At 39.2% G+C, this 18,033-nt stretch overlaps 1 protein-coding gene across 10 annotated transcripts in view; it reads right to left on the bottom strand.

Annotated features, from left to right (window-relative positions):
* Cdk12 (cyclin-dependent kinase 12) overlaps positions 1-18,033 on the bottom strand; it is a 96,503-nt gene that overhangs the window by 32,242 nt on the left and 46,228 nt on the right. For 3 of the 10 annotated variants that reach the window (XM_063268383.1, XM_063268381.1, XM_063268382.1), the window contains exons 13-14: positions 16,249-16,701; positions 11,754-12,171 (exon numbers count right to left, since the gene is read on the bottom strand). In XM_063268383.1, coding sequence (XP_063124453.1) covers positions 11,754-12,171; positions 16,249-16,701 — 871 coding nt within the window. Of the gene's footprint in view, positions 1-8,229; positions 12,172-13,219; positions 16,702-18,033 lie in introns of those variants that run through there. The other 7 variants (XM_063268384.1, XM_006247251.5, XM_006247250.5 and 4 more) reach the window with 7 other exon arrangements.

The following is an 18,033-nucleotide window of genomic DNA, read 5'->3' as shown; positions in this document are numbered from 1 at the left end:
ATGTGGGTCCTAGGGACAGATCTCCATTTACTAGGCTAGGTACCTTTACAAGCTATCTAACCAACCCTGAATGAATCTTTAAGACTATGTAGCCCTGTCTGACCTCAATATCTGCTTGTCTCCATCTACTGATCCCAGGGGTTAAAGGTGTATGTTACTACACTTGGTCACTAAGAGATTATTCTTGAATAATCCATAATATGGTTTCATTCTAACAATTTTAAATCTACTTTTCATCCTTGATTTCTGTCTCTCCCCCTTCAGAATCTGCTTCTTCTTTCTTAAAGTAGCCTTGAGTTATTAGGAACAGGCACTCTAAAAGTTGAGGGCTTCATATTCATTCATATAGACTAATATTCTGCCTCAGGGAGGCTAGACTGAGATAGCCAACAGTCTTATTGTATGACTGGGTGACACACTATCGTCCTTTAAGCCTCAGTATCTTGTTCTAAGAAGGGAGTCTAGATTATATGACCTCTTTTTTAGCTCTGGAAATTTATGATTCTGTAAGGTGTTAAGACCCAAATGTCCCTCCTTCCCCTGTGATATCCAGGCCTGCCACCCTACTCTATGCCAGTGTAAAAAGCAGTACCCCTGTAGTACATGTCTTTCTAGTATGCTTTGACTAAAGTGGCAAATGAGGTCTTCTAAATGCTAAGCCCTTCCTCCTAAGAAGAAAAATTAAGGAAGGGATCGAATTCTGATCTTGATAAAGCAAGCAGACTGTTTCTCCCCACCCTCAGATTGCCATACTGAACACACACATGACTTTGCCCTAGGGAACCCTATATAAGAAGCCCATATACGTAGTGGCTGCTAGTCCAACACACTGTATGTAGATGGGAAGGATATGTAAATACACCCACAGCAGAGACATAAATATCAAATCCCACACATTCCTGTTTTCTCCTACTTTGGGCCGTTCATGCCTGCAAGAAACCTCAGTGGGGGAGCGGGGGGGGGGGGGTGCACACAGTATCCCAGTCTTCTTTCTCCCCAAAGTCAGAAAGAGAAAGACGGTGAGACAAGAGCTACTTGGCTTCCTATAAATTGTTTTGTCCTTCCTCACAGCTGCAATCAGAAGCTAAGGGCTCCCGCAGGCCTTGTTCTGATCTGCTGCAGGCGATGGAGGGTTTTTGAAACGAAGAGGACTTGGCTGCAGCCCCGATTCAGTTGCCGTTGGGGCTGGCTAATGGGCTCATTCGGAAAGACCCCTGCCTGCTACACTAAAGAGTCCCCCGCCGACCCCCTCCCCAGTCCCAACCCAATTAATAAATGGGGGCTCCCACTTTATGGCTCTGGGAGCAGGAACCAGATATACAAATGAGCCCCAGGGAGGGACAGAAAAAGGCCTTCCAAGAATCAAGCCAGAGGATTGTGCTTCCACAGCACACACTGCCACAGGCTAGTCATTTCCTATCTCTAAAGCATAAAAGGGGAAGAAACAAAAAAACAAAAAAACCAACCAACTAAAAATCACCTCTATATTCTTTCCCAGATAGAGGATGAGCTAGCAGTTTTGATGTCTTCACTATACCCTACGATCAGACTTTCTTGCCTGGTTCTCCAACTGAAAAAAGCTTGGGACAGGTACCGGGGGTATATGGACACATTGAGTGCCCCAGTCCTTCTTTGGCAGGGCCCACTCCTATCTTCTTCAACACTGGACAGAGGTACACTGCATGTGGTTAACAAGCACCTGCGTCTTAAAAAGCAGCCACCTCTCACCAAACTTTCAGCAGCAGCTCAACTGTGTCCTGGGATCCTCATCTGGAAACCATATTTTAGCTTCCCCAACCCACACCCCATTCACACCCATGCTGCCTGTCAGCAGGCCTAACTAATGCCTGTGAACTCCCCTTTCTTTGGATTCCCCTGGTCTCACTCTAGTAACAGTCTTTATTGCCTAAAGTCTGGGCAAGAGCAGCATCCTAAAGAATTGTTTCCTTGGCCTAGTAAAGTTACGAGAGGCCTCAGCATCATTGCTAGTCCACTTCCATTGCTCCCTATTACTGTTTAACAAAGCAAATCTCAAATCCTAGTTCAAGCCACTAGGACTGCTTCTCCAACCTCATTTCTTTAATACAACTTTGCTGTTCCAGTCTAGCCAGGCCCTTGACAGCCCCATGCTCAGAACATACACGTCATCTTCTCTGTTTCCTCCTACTCTAGGTCCATGATACTAGTGAGCAGCTCCTTTTTTATGGGGCACAGAACCCAAGTCTTCTCTATCCTAAAAGTCACAGAGAGACAGCAAGACAGGAGCTACTTGGGTTCCTAAAAATTGCTTGGGGCTGTGTGTTGTGTTCTGCCCATCTTTACTTCCAGAGTTATTCTGATTAACTCAGCCTTTTCTGGTTATTTCTTTGCTTTGGCTTCTTGTTGGGGTTACACTTATTTCCTAACCTGCGCATCCACGTACAGACTTATAAAACACAGCACACACCCATAATCCCCAAATTCTCGACTGAGGCCGTCCTGGGTTACAATTTTGAGGCCAATCTGTAAAACTGTCTTAAAAGAAGCACAGCAGACTAGACCAAAAATATCAATTTTTCATACCTCAGCCAAGTGTTTAAGACTCACCTCTCACTAGGCCCAGAAGTTTCCTAACATGAGACCCCCAGTGTTCTTGCTTGTCCTGAGTACAGGACAGACTTAACTAAGGATATTGCTGCTCCTCAATGAAGGGGTTTTCAGGGCATAACTCTCTGGATACAATATCCTATTATGTCAATTTCCAGGTTGTCACCTGCTCCAGAGGACATCGAGTCTTTCCAAAATTACAAATCCAGGCAAAGCGGTGGTGGCACACACCTTTAATCCCAGCATTTGGGAGGCAGAGACAGGTAGATCTCCCAGTTTCAGGCCAGCCTGGTTTACACAGTTCCAGGGCAGATAGGGCTACAAAGAAACCCTGTCTTGAAAAACCAGACAATTTTTTTTTTTAAATTACAAAGTCTATTTCGTTATTTCAAAGATTTAAACAAAAGTAAAAAGTAAAATAAGGGCTGGAGAAATGGATCAGTGGTTAAGAGCGCTGGCTGCTCTTCCAGAGGACATGTGTTTGATTCCCAGTAGCTACAAGATAGCTCAAAACTGTCTGTAACTCCAGTTTCAGGGGATCTGATGACCTCTTCTGGCCACACAGCAGGCAATGAGCACCACACTACACACTTGGTACAGACATACATGTAGGCAAAATACTCATAGATACATTTAAAAAAATTATCTCCTAGACCTGGGTCCAATTCCCAGCACCCACATGGCAGCTCAAACTATCTGTAACTCCAGTTTCAGGTGATCCAATACCCTCATACAGACATACATGTAGACAAAACACCAATGCACATAAAATAAAAAATAAAAAATAATTATCTCCTTGATTCATAGCATTTAAATACTTTAAGGACACCTTAAAAATGAAAACACATTTTATTACATAAAAAAAAAAAAACAAACGAAAAAAACCCAACAACTCAGGGTGTGGTATTGCCCCCCATTAATCCCAGCACTTGGGAAGGAGAGGCAGGCACATTTCCATGTTAGAGCCTGGGGCAGCTAGAGCTACATAGTGAGATCCTGTCTCAAAACAAAAACAAAAACAAACAGGATCTCTCCTATCCCAGACTTGCCTTGAACTCTCTATGGAGCTGAGGATAGCCTTAAACTCCTAATCCTTCTGCCTCTGCTTTCTAAGTCTAGGATTATAGACAAGTTTAAGCACCACATTTAGGCCCTATTTCCTACTATAGCTAAAGTTAATTCCGTATTCCCAAACAATAATCTGAATTTCTAGAATGAAAGTTAATTCTAATGCCTCTGACCACCATTTTAGAATAGTGAAATTATGTACTCCTTTAACTGCCCAGTGACCGTTTCCTTAGCCTAACCTCATTCTACAATGCTTATTCTTCACCTCCTCCTTGTGGTTAGAAAGAAAAAAGTCTACCATTCCTCTTATAGCTTACAATCTTCAAAGAGATTTGCCTTTAATTTCTTCTAACTTTTGGCTTCAAGGTGCCCAAAAATTAAGATACCAAAGGCAATTGTGTGTGATGGTGCACACCTTTAATCCCAGCATTTGGGAGGCAGAGTTCAAGGTCAACATTATGGGTTCCAGGCCAGATAGGACTACAGTGAGTCCCTGGACATATATCCTAACTGTAAAGCACCTGCCACAATGCCTAATAGATAGTAGGTATCTTAACATGAATTCCCCTTTTCTTACTTCTTTCTCCCAACAGCATAAGCTTCTCTGCCTTTCTGGGTCTGTGTTTTCATTTGTCAAAGTTAACACTGAAATAAGCTTTGTAGCTCATTCACTCCAAGACTCTAATTCGTATATTCTCCTCTTCTATGCACTGTTCATTTAAACCAAGGGGAACATGAACAATTTGAAGGGTTGATCTAAAATATATAAAATCATTTGCAATTTTAAAACTTGTATTAGGTGTGGTGGCACATGCCTTCAATCCCAGCACTTGAGAGGCAGAGGCAAGAGAAGCTCTGTGTGTTCCAGATCAGCCTGGTCTAACAGCGTGGACTACATAAAGAGACACTGTCTCAAAATCAAAAAGAACCAAAGAACCAAAACCAACCAACTAACCAAAAACAACAACCAAAAAGAAATAATTTTTAACTTTTAGCACCTTACTTCCTTTTACTTGAACTACGTAGACAGCATTGCTATGCAAATGTCCCATGTTAGATATCTGCTTAATACTTTTGTTTAGAGGACAGGCATGGTGGTGTGTGTCTTTAATCCCTGCACTCCAAAGGCAGATGTACCTCCAGTTTGAGGCCAGGTTGGTCTGTAGTGAGACCCTGTCTCAAAATAACACAAGGAATGCATTTATTTTCTCTGATGTTCCTTAGCTTGCCTGAAAGAATGCCTTCAAGATAGTCAAGTGCTTACTAAGTCATTTTTAAGTCTGGGGTTCTAGCCCATCCTCTAACCCTAAAGGTACTAGTATGACCAAGTGACTCTTTATTAATAGAACTACCCTCATGGGACCACCCTAAAGTCAATTGTGAAGCTCTAAAGCAAACAGCCCCTAAATTTTACTATCCCAATCGCAATTTTCTCTTCTCACAAACCATTGCCAGGCAGCTGTAGATTTCCCTTCCTGCCCTATTTCTGCTACCACCTCCTTATACTGTTTTGTTTTTTTAAACTGTTTTTTTAAACAAGGTCATTGAGTCCTAACAGAAGTTGTAAACACCGTTCTAAAGCAAAAGCTAAAAGTTCCTGAATTAAATTTAGGGGCACCAGGTTCCTAAGCATCTGTAAAGTCTTCGAGTTTAGCCTTTTTATCCATAACTGAACAAACTGAAACTTGTATTAGCCCAGTGTCGAGTGCTGCCTCATAGCAATCTCCACGCACCCTCCAAGTTCTGAGACAGGCCTTTAGGTAGAGAGACGATCTTCTAAGACTCAGACTTTGTTCTTCATTTCAAGCACTGACTGCTAGCTACCCTCTACCCTTTAGAAACACTACTTCAAACAGTCTCTCTCAGGAATAGTTTAGTTTGCACACTTTAAAAAATAATTAACTAGGGCTGGAGAGATGGCTCAGCGGTTAAGAGCACCCGACTGCTCTTCCAGAGGTCATGAGTTCAATTCCCAGCAACCACATGGTGGCTTACAACCATCTGTAGAGAGATCTGATGCCTTCATCTAGTGTAAAAAAAAAAAAAATTAAATTAAATTTAAAAAAATAATTGAACTAAAATTTAAGATCAAGACACCAAAAAAAATTCATTTATGGAGGTGTGGAGAGATGGCTCAGAGGTAAAGCACATGTTACTCTTCCAGAAGACTTGAGTCGGGTCTCACTAGCCATGTCATGTGTATAACTGCTTATGGTTTCAGTTCCAGGGCATCAGATACCCACTCCTGATGTTCCTGGGCAGTTACCTGCACACAATATGGTGCATATGCACACAGAAAACAATAAATCTTTAAAAAACCCATTTATTTGCAAGAACTAAGGACACATCTAAGTGAACTTTATGCCTATATCCCTACTTCAGAGAAGTATGCTGAAGTTGAAGACTTAACAGGAAAGCTTCGCAACAATTATTCATCTAAAGATTATGAAGGGCTAAGGCCACATCAGTCTTTCTCGGTACTGCTGAGTAATTTTTTAAATAAGAGATATAAAAGCAACCTAGTGGTCAAAACACTTTGACACCCACATGATAACCACCAGAGCATCCAAACAGTCTGTATCTGCCTTCTACTTCATATTCTAGCGTTCTTCTCATCGCCTTTTATTCCCTATATACATTATCTGCAAATGAACTTAGAAATGTCGCCATTAGTACAACGCCCCTAGGATGAGGGAGAAGAGGTGAAGATTCAAAGAGCAGAAGTAGGAATACTGAAACATAGCATAGAAATTCCCATCATACCTTGGCAAGAACAAAGTATGCTCTTTACCTCCCACTCTAAATGTTAGATATCCAGATATTTGTTCTTTGCATTGCCTGTAAGAATTTTGAAACTATGGAACATAGTAATACTAAACAACCAGCAAAGTCATCAGTAATTATGGTAGACTTAAAACCATCCTAGTTGGACCCTGAGTGGGACAGAAAAGAGAAAAAGGTGAGGAGAGAAAGCAAGGTAATGAAAGGAAGTGGGTAGATAGGGGAGTGACAGCTCAGTGAGGACAGGTAGGACAGCACACATGAGTCCCACAGGTGTCCTCCAGCCTGGGCTGGAGGGATCTTCTACTTGAGTAGTCCTAAGGCTGTAGGAACATCTTGGAGGTGTTTCTGCACACGAGAAAACCTAGTCAGACAATAAAGACCAACTAGTGTCTAGGAATGCTTTCCTTATCCTTCAGGCCAACCGCAAGACTCGGCATGCCTGCCTCTCCATGCCTGCCTCTCCATGCCTGCCTCTCCATGCCTGCCTCTCCCTTGAAATAGTACAACAGTTCTTCACCAAGGAGCTCCTGGTTCTTATTCTCCCTAGTCCTTCAGAATTACTAAACAGTGAAAAGAGAAGTCATCCAGTAACTTTAAAAAGTTCAGTTGGGGGGCGGGGGCAGAAACCCCAGTTTACCAAGAACATTGTTAACTCACTGTAGGCATTAGCTTTTTAAAATTAAGGTGTGTATGTTGGAAAGAGTACTAAAGAAATAGCTTTGTTTATGAAGAGAAAAAAAATTCAGGCTCATAAGTCCTCAGTTTTTAGACTCAGGATTAAGACAGCTATCGTTATAAAGTGAGAATTCTGGTAGCTGGAAACTGATACCTAGTCACAAACACGCAATGCACAGTGACCTAAAACAAATTCCCTATCTCTGGAGAAACCAGAACCAAGATTCACGTGACTGGACCAACCCTGAGCTCTCCATTATACTTAAGGGTAAAAAAGGGGTAAGGTTTTGCTCACAGGCAAGGGACACCAAAAATGGAAAATTTACACCAGGTCAGCAACCCATAGCGGCAGCTTTTTAATCTTTCATTTTCCATGTCCTGGGTAACCCTTAGGCTTATAATATCCTCATCCCAAATACAGAGTTCAGACACTTCTCCTCTTTCTCCTACTAGACTTTATTTGCCTTCTTCCTAGCTAGACTGCAGTACACAGTCAAGGACTCCTTAGTGGTTTAAGAGGTAAAAGGAACTAAAAACAATTCTCCCCTCTGGTAGAGCTGGGAAAGATTTTAGAATTACCACACACTTTAAACAACTCTGCTTCACTTCTTGCTTAGTACTGTGTTCGAAAATCTCAAAGGGAGCTGGGCACATTAATCCCCATGCTGACCCCCTTCTGTAACATTGTGGAAACAAGACTGGGTGGGATAGTAGGGAGCCTGGTTTTAGAGTATCCTTTGGGTCTAAATAGCTTCTTACCAACTTCTTTTGATGACTGTTGAGCTCAAACCCACTTACCTCTCCTGCCAGGAGGAGTCAGTCAGGGTACATGAAGCTCAACTCTTGATGGCTTCATACTATAATCCATCTGTTACTTTATTCTTTTAAAATCGTATTCTCATGAATTTCCCTAACTCAATTTTTAATTCTCTACTTCCTACTCTAGCATTTTCAAGTACCTCTCCAAACCCTGAGAAATTTTGTTTTGGTAGTTTATAACATATAGAGCATTTCTGAAATAGAGAACCCGTAAGATAAAGGGAAATAAGTCCTTTATACATGATTAGATATGCTCAAAGGGTACAGAAATTAGAAGTAAATGCAATGCAGCAAAAGTGGTATATTAACAGGAAATATTTAATTTTCCAATCTCCACTTTCCATCTTTATAAACTGAAAGAAAAAATTTAATATATTACAAAATATCTGTACATAGACAAGGTACACCCAATGGGGGTCAAAAACAAGAGAGAGAAAGGAATACAGTGTCAGAAACCTATAAATCAGGAAGAATGAGGTGGCAACTGACACTTTCCCAATGCACCACTCTCTCTCTCAAAACCTGCTGGTAACCACTTTAGCACTGTACTTATATATGCATATAACACACACACACACACACACACACACACACACACACACACACACACACGCACACGCGCGTGCGCGCGCGCAGCATAAGCTAACAAAAAAATCCTACATACAAATTTGTGCTGACCGCCCTGGTTTTAAATACATAGATCTGGTGTTATGTGAGAATCCTCATCCTTATAGACAGATTTAAAAAAAAAAAAACTATAAAGAAACTGGGTTAAGCAAATCTGCTTTTCAATCCACATACAAAAAAAAAAAAAAAAATCATGGTTAAGCCAGTTTTGCTTCTTATTCATGAACAGAATAGATTTCAAATCTGTTCAAAATAACATATTACAATAGTCAAAACTCAAACCACTTTTGAATGGAATTAACTAGATTTCTACTTTTCAGGTTGAAAATTAGGCCAAATTTCTACTTCCATTATGTTTACAGACAATATAGCTGAAAAAAAAATGACCAAATACCTTCTATCCTCCACACAGATTTCAGGATATATAAATGAGTTTTTTTCTCTGCTTTCAGAAGTAGTCAAAATTATTATAAAAATATTTTTTAGAGGCTAGACTCCCAAAATGGGGTGGGGTGTAATGGAATCATACATACATATACACACATCCACATCCACTCACTCCCCTTCCCTAGCAGGGATAGGGGAATGGAAGCTTACATAAATTATTTAGACTATTTGGCATAATTAAAAATATAGTGTGACAGAGGGGAAGGGAAAACATTATTGATGACTGTTGATAACCAAAATACAATGAAAATATATAGAGGAATTTATTCCTATTTGATGGGAAAACAACTCTTTTTCACTGAACAGATACTTAGAGTATACTAGCTCAGCTTCTTTAATCAAAACTAGGAGACTGGAGCCCAATACCTTACATTAAAATATTCTAAAATAAGGCCCACATCTGAGGACTGACTAGTCAGGAGACTGAAGGTACAAATAAACCTTAATGCAGTCTATGGATAGCATGTCGGATATCTAACCAGGCATCCTGGCATAAAAAGCTATCAAAGCCAAATGGCTAGAAGGTTCACTTACTATTAACGTTTGGCCTATGACAAAGTCAGACCAAAACCAGAAAATAAAGAAATATACATACTGGTATATATATATATATATATATATATATATATATATATATATATATATATATATCAGTAACAAGGGAAAATAACAATTTATGTAGCTGAAGAGGGTTCTTTCACCTCTAAATTTTTGAAAAAGTTAATATACCTTTCTAAATATATTTTTAACTTAAGAACTTAGTATTGAAACATGAAATTTCACTTTTTCTGAAAACTAATCTCCAAGATGGTGAAGTATGTTTGTAAAAGGGAGCTTAATCTACATTTCACAAACGCCTACATCTGTGTAGATCAATTATATGACCTAAGTCTGTTTTTAAAATACTCCAGATGCTGATACCCAGAAATGGAAGCCGTTGAGAGGCCTCTCAAGTTATCCCACTCTGAAATCCTTCCTCTCATTCATTTCACGTTTTGCAAAGGCAAAGTTCTTGTCACCTCACACCCTTTACCTTAAACAAAATGATCCCTGTAAGAAATCGATGTATATGCTGAGACGTATACTTATCAATACTGCTCTTTCTCATGGACCCTGCTTAAAATGTTTTCTTTAAAGGTATCAGGAATTGATATATCTTCAGATATATACCCTATACTGGGGTTATGTGTCCATGTAGCTTCAGGATTTTCCTCTGACAATATCACAAGGCTGTTTGAAAGTTTTTGTTTTTTTTTTTGTTTGTTTTTTTTTAGAACACAAAAATATTCATGTAAACAACATGCTTACTGATCTTATTACCCCTCTAGGTATGGAGGTATCATCTCTAACCACAGTTCAGCACCAATGTCCTATGCTGCCCATTTATAAATCAACTTCCCCATCAGAACGTGGCTTAAAAAACCAAAAACAAAACAAAAAACAAAAATTTTAGAATTGAAGAGTTACGGAGAACAATGTAGGAGTTTGCATTTCCTTTCCTTTATTAAAAAAAAAAGGAAAAAAAGAAAGAGGGAAGGTATTATTCCAGGTTCTTGGGCATCTCTACTATGCATTTTTTTTTCCAAACAAATGCCTCAAAAAGATACAGAGAAAGAGAATAATAGAAGTGAACACACAAGGGAGGAAGGAGGAAAAAGAAAAGAGGGGGTGACAAGGAGAGAGGGGAAGGAGAAAAAAGTAAACAAGCAAAAATCAAAGACTGGGTAGGCTTCCTACTTGCCCAAGAATGCCGTTGTCTACAGCCTGCTGTGTCTGCAGGAAGAGGGACAGAACTCTGTCAAACTGAGCAAACCTAAGGATGATTTATTTGGAAAAAGGTATGTACAAGATGCTCAACAGGGGTAAAGGGAGTGCTCACAAATATGAGATGGTAGAGAGGAAGGAAACATTTAAGCCAGCCAGTCCACTGTTACCCTTCTAGCGAAGGCCTAAGAGGAGCTCAGACTTTGTGAACACTATTCTCTTTAAAGGGGGATGTGGGGAGGGTTGGGGTGGGAAACTAAATAAAAATTCAAAAGAAACTATATATACACACACACACATACACACACAGGAAAAAAAACCAACAAACTTTTAAAAATCAAAGCCTCTCCAGAGCCATCTCAAAACAGGATAGTTTTCTTCTGCTCAAGTGCAGGCAATGAGCTAATGCAACAATTACTTTTCAGTTGAATGTGTCTTTTTCTCCATATTTTCTACTACAGCTCCTACATAGAGAAGTAAATATTCTGGCTATTGCCCATTTTTGGAAGAACTGGTGCCAACATCATTGACTCGCCTGCTAGCAGCAAGTGAGCAAGGAAAAAAACAGACAGCATTGCAGTAGCCAAATGCAGATGATTACCTTGCTCTGGCAAGTGATTTCATTAAAGGTTCAGAGAACTAGATGGAAAGATGGATAGGGAAGGAATCTTTCAGGGCATTTGATGTTTCTGTGTTAATAAGGAACCCCTCTCCCTCTTCCCCCTCGTGGTGGGACTCTTGCAGCCCCTCGGTAGGGTTTTCCAAAAGACTGAGCTGGGCCCCCCCACTGAAGGGTTGTTCCTGAGCTGTTGGCCCCAGTGGTTCCTGGTCCCAGCTCCCCATAGTTTTGCAATTTGGTCTCTGCATGTACCACAGAGTTGCTATTTCCCTCAGACTTCAGGAATGGTTGCCCAACCACTGAGTGTAATGCTAAGGGAACCCTAGTAAAACGGAGGTCCTGGTCCCCTGGGAACTGCACTGACCCTGTGCCCTGGTAACTGTTGGACTCCCCAAGGTGGCTCACAGAGCCTGAGAAGGTCCTGTTCTTCACCAGGGTCTGAACCAAAGATTCTGTCAAGGCTGGACCAGAACTGCGTTCATCAGTGTCAGTGGCACTGAACCCTGTTTCAGGCCCATCAGTATTTCCGTAAGTCCTGTTTGGATGGGATCGAGTGGAGTACTCCATTGGTCTCAAGGCCTGGTGCTCATGTGGCAGGTGGCCAGGAGGCTCTGCTTCAGGCTGGGATAAAAGTTGCAGCAAGGCGGCTGTCACGGCGGGATTCAACTCCTGGGGGGCGCTGGAAAGATCGCCTTCAACCAGAGGGGGTGGAGGTGGCGGCGGTGGAGGTCCAGGGGGTTCAGGGGGCCTCTTCTCTGGTGGAAGAATGTGAGGAGGACATGCTGTGGAAGGGTTACTTCTTTTAAATACCATCTTAAAAATCACATGTGATTATAAACACAAACACATACTGTCCAACATAAATAAATACCAATACAAGTAACCAGATATATTTAAAAAAAAAATCTTGGGACCAGGAAACTGAAATTTATGAATAAAATAATCAAGTGATTAGAAGTAAAACAGTTGCATTCTGGATCTGACGGCTGGTATAAAAAGATGTTATGTTTCAAATGACTGTCCTAAATATTTTTGTTTTGAGATTTTCTTCTTTAAAGAACTGTTCTAACATGCAGATTGTTGGCAACATCTCCATCCCTTCTGCTGTTAGATCAAAACATTATTAAAAACAAAGCAGAAAGAAGGAAGATGAGAAGGAACAATATACACTCTATGGTCATATTTCTAGGACATAATCTTTCTGTACAACGTGCAAACCTGGCTAACACATTTACACAGTGTTTTTTGATAGAAAATTAAGCTCAAATACAATTTGAAGAATATACAGGAGAGATGCAATCAAGAAAAAAAATTTCTCAACATGTATAAAAGGACATTTTGCCTCTCCAAATTAGTCACTTCTCTCTATGACCATATCCTCAGGAAAAGTATATTAACCAACCACAGCTTCCTGAATAATAGTAATAATTGCAAAGACCAAAGTAATCCTATTTTAATTTGTTTTCTTACCTTCTGCATGTTTTTTATGCTATGAAAAAAAAATAACTCTAGTAGCATAACGAAGAATTGGACTGCTGATAAAAATGCGTTCATTCTTACTGAACTAATACTAAACTCAATTATTACTAAGATCTCTTTCTTGAACCATGTCCCCAGACTTTTTTGCTTTTTCACTACTGTCTAAATCTGCCTGAAAATAAACTCTTACAAGGATAAAATATAAGAGAGAGAAAATGACATGAGTTTGAGGCCATATAAAATTAGTGAGACAAAAACATAGTAAGATTAATGTCTTCAGTATTGTCATTCAACCTGCTTTTTTAAAAAAAAGTTTCAAATTTTGGTCTGATCTTCCAAATTTTTCTTTTTCCTATGGGAACATTTTAAAACATTTTTTTCTATTTTGTTAGTTAGTGATGTAATGGCATTACTTTGATATGCCAAAAACAGTTTTTGTTACAATTTGGTATTCCCATAGAATACATTATCTCAAGTATACTCTGTAAAGGCAACAATAGTAATTGAGTTTGCCATCTCTGAGAATGCAGATGAAAGCACTCTCAAAACAACAGACAAGTTGGTAGCACAAACTTATAGTCTCAGCACTCAGGAAACAGAGTCAGGTGGATAGATCTCTGAGTCTGAGGCCAGCCTGCTCTACAGAGTGAGTTCCAGAATAGCCAGAGCTACATAGACAAACCATGTCTCAAAAAATAAATAAGTAAATAAATAAATAAACAAACAAACAAACAAACAAGAAAATAAAAAACAATTTTAACATTGTGCAGTGAAGAATGAGGCCAGGTGGTGTATGAAATAACAAAGGTAAACAGTTTAAGAGTTTCTGGGATTGGGGCATAAGCCAGGGAGGCAAGGGGAGGCAGGGCATCAGCTTTCAGTTTTGAAACTGAATAGCCCACTTTATAACATATACCTCCAGGTTATCTGTTCACTGGCTGGTCAGCTTAGTAGCAGGGAAAAATGAATTTAAGGCAGAAGAAATCATCTACTGAAAATTTACAACTTGGAGAATAACCTGAAATGATAAGGTAATTGAACTACAACCATGTAATATATTTCAAAGTCTTTTACTGTCAATACTACTTATCTCTCTTTATAAGGATATCCAAGTACCAAAGACATTAAAAGAAAAAAAACCAATCACCAAGTTTTTAATACTAGAAGAAAACAAACAAAAACCAAGTGACAGTTTAAGTTTACATTCTTCCAGTTATACCATTTTTCATTAAGAACTACTGAAGTTAATAACGCTTAAAGGAATTAAAACTAAAAATATAAATTATAAACCACATTGTCCTCAGACTTAAAAGTCTTGATGTTGTCACTCTAAGTTTCGTACTAATGAAGGGCATAAATAAAGGTAAAAATAGCTTAAATTTTCTTTTTATTTATTAGATTCCAACCATTACTCTTTCTTAACAAGTACAGAAAAACTAAACTGCCAAACCGAGATCACCTTTCTGGTTTATACAGTCTGCCCTCTGATCAGTGGAAGGGCCAAGTTGGGGCACCAGGATGTGGTGGCAGGAGGCAGGACCTTAAAGTCTTGAGGTCAGTTTGTGCTAAAAACTGCAGTGATACTAGATAACCCAGGAATGACTGTAATCATCACTTGTGGATGTTGGTGTGTTTGTGTGTGTGCTTGTTTTATTTTATTTTTTTTAAACAGGGCCTTGCTGGATGGAACTTCCTGAGTAGGACCAGACGAAGTTGGCCTCCTGAGCACTCGGATCAAAACTGTACACCACACCCAGTATGTCTATTCATTTTTAGCTGTGGCATTTTTACAATCTCCTCTAAAAAGCATTTCCAATTTCTAGCTATATGCTATGACTTATTTTCAGTTCAACATCATTATGCGGTTGATAGATTATTGGATTATTTGGTGAACATTTTTCAATCTGGTGTTATTTAATTTGACCAAGATCTTTCGGGTACTTTGATTTTGAGTTGAAAATTGTTATTTATTTTTTGAGGGATGACTGGGTAGGATCAGAATCTGAGACAGGAGATGATAAACCTATTTTAATTCTACATAGCTTTTTATTTAAAATTATATCTTTATTTATTTTTATTGTGTAAGTGTTTTGCCTACATGCATGTATGTTTGTCATGTGTGTACCTGGTTCCTGAGGGGTCAGAAGAAGGTACCATAACCTCTGGAACAGGAGTTAAAGGCAGCTGTGAGCCACAATAAAGGTGCTAGAAATTGAACCAGGTCCTTGGCAAGAGCAGCCAGTGTTCTTAATTTCTAAGCCATCTCTCCAGTCCCTGTATATGGCCTTTTCTATTATCTTGTCTATTAAAACCACTTGGATCATCATAGAGAATAGCAGAGTGAATCAAGACATGTGTACAAGTTCTAGCTTTGTCTGCTAAAATCTGTCTGATCACAGATTTACTTAAATTTCTTAGTTTACCTAGTCACAAAGCAAAAGGTTAATTTTATTGTCTTTCAGTTTGAATAATTTTCACATATGAAAAAACAGGGTATGTATTTGACCTTGTACTAGTGAAAATAAATTTTCTTTATGGGCCCAAATGAAATGTAAATGCAGAATCCTAAAGTTGAGAGTTAGTATACCTCTTCAGTCTGTGTCTCTTCTTATTCCCCAATTCATGGGGTCTTCAAGGCCAATGAGCATTTTCAAGGAGTTGAAAACATTTTCGAATAGTAAGATAGCAAACAGATGGTGACTCAGAATTGATTAGAGAACTTACAATGCTTGCCCTCCAATACTGCATGGTGTGGTCATGTGACAGAAGGCATAACACTTTTTTCCCCTTTAGACTTTGTTTTTTTCTTTTTGTGATGCTTAGTTTCTGATTCCATTGTCCCTTTCATAAACACAGATTTAACCTCTTTTAGGTACTATTACTGTTTGGAAAAAAAATATAAAGTGTTTGTCTGCTCAAAACAAATCCCCAATTATTTTCAGGAACTGAAACGATATTTTATTACGGCTTTCTTGACTGTATCTTCCACATAAGGTTCTGGTATCCAGGATCCACTCCACTAGATATAAAGAATAACTTGTTTATTTGAAAGTCAGATTCTCTAGGACTAGCTTGCTATCACATACATACTGGTTCAAGGTATCTCACTATCTACAGCTTTGGTTTCCGTGATTAGAATACAGGGGCTTTACTTACCAGTACCTTATTAATTGGAAAAATTATCAATATATGAAAGGTGCTTTGAGACTTAAATGAATAGGCTGGTCAAGAAATAACATCATTTGGTGCTATGTCCTCCTGTAGACTAGATTACAGAAAACTGAAACTGAGACCAATGTTGTAAAAAAGAAAACATTAAGAGATTTTTAAGAGGATCAAAAGCACCTGAGCTCATTGAGATTCATGACCGGTCTGTTTACCTGCTGCCTCCTCCTGTGGCATTGTAGGGGTTCTTCGGGGCCCCTGTGGCCCACTATTCTTGTCACTGGTGTTTTCCTCCAGGTTACCTGCTGGCTCTTGGGTTTTCATCAGCTGACTCAAGAGAACTGCCAACATATTCTGCATGTCAGCTGGTGTGTTTGAAGCTTCAGGAGTTGTCTGTTCAGCAGGAGGCAGGACCACAGATACAGAAGGTACCTCCTTCAATGATTCCTCTGGGGCTATGGATTCTGAGTCTTGCTGCTGGGAACTGGCTTCAGTCAGTGCACTAATAGACTGATTCAGGGCTTCAAGCTGCTGTTGCATCTCTGGATTGGAGTGGATGTTAAGCAATTGTGCCATCTGAGGGATGCTCAGGTCAGTTTGGCTCTGAAGCAGGTTTAATAACACTGCCAATTCACTTTGATTCAACTGCTGTGTGATGTCACCAAGCCCTGTGGGACGAGAGTGGAGCCAATATAAGATGACAAGGAAGGGCAAGGCCCTTTGACTACTTCAAAATTGACAGGAGCCATTTCTAATATCCAAAGGCAGTTTCATTTTGAATTCATCATAATTTAATCTCAGATTATTACACCACACTTAATTCTTTATTTTTGTTTTAAAATGCAAAAGCTTGGACCAGTGAGATGCTGCACAAGGTAAAGGCACTTGGAGTGTCAACTCCTGTAAGCTGTCATATGATCTCTAAACACATCATATGCCACCTCCATTAAAAAAACATTAAAACAAATAAAACACAAGGACTAACTAAAACATCTCTGCACTATAGATAAAAGTGACTACATTTTATCTATAAACTTCTAGGCCAGTGATTTTCAATCATTATTATATGTAAAAACTGTTAGGATGGATCTAACAAACTTAATGTGCCAAGAAATTTGGCATTTAAGGATTATTTGTGTATCCCAGACTAGCCTCAAAACTGGTGTGCAGTGAGAGATGACTCCATCTCCCCAGGCTGTGATGCAGTTATCTGCCTCCACACTGATCTGAGGGTGTTTATTTTTCAAGTTTTTGGATGATTCTAATGTGTTCCAAATGTAGGAAACAACATTGCAATCTCAGCTACTTTAGAGGCTGAGGCAGGAAGATCCTAAGTACATGGCCATTGGGTTGATAGAGAAGAGAAAATGAAATAGATCTGCAGTTAAAAAAAAAAAAAAAAGAATGTGATAATACTTTGCTATAATGGTTATTTTGACACAATCTTACTATATAGGTCAAGAATAGTCTACAGAACCAAGTACTTTCAGCAATTGAGATTTAATTTGACTAGATTCTAAAGCCTTATCAAACCTAACATAACAACTTATGCTCAAAAAAAAAATTATTGTTCAAAAGATGTAAGTCAGGGCTGGAGAGGTGGCTAAGTGTTTTAATAGTTGCTTTTCTAGAACTTGGGTTTGATTCCCAGCACCCACATCTTAGCTCAAATTTGTAACCCCAGTCACAGGAGATTTGACATCCACTTTTGGCATCTGGAGGCATCAAGCACAAAAGGTGCACAGATACACATGCTGACAAAAACACCTATAACATAAAAAAAAAAATCAATAAAAAAAAAAATCCATGAGTAAACTAAAACTAGCCTTAAATTTTACAAATTTCATTGAATAGTTTCTTCTACACATAATCTAAGTAAGATATAGTACTCTGTATTACAAGGAATGAAAATACTCCACTGCAAACTTTCCAACTATATGCAGAAAGTTATTTCTCCTTAGAAATGAGGACATCAATTGGTTTTCTAATGTTCCACTGGA

This window comes from Rattus norvegicus, chromosome 10 (assembly GCF_036323735.1).
Source record: "Rattus norvegicus strain BN/NHsdMcwi chromosome 10, GRCr8, whole genome shotgun sequence".
NCBI lineage: Eukaryota > Metazoa > Chordata > Mammalia > Rodentia > Muridae > Rattus > Rattus norvegicus.
Note: the sequence above shows the minus strand (reverse complement) of the source record. Positions and strands in the feature narration are given on the sequence as shown.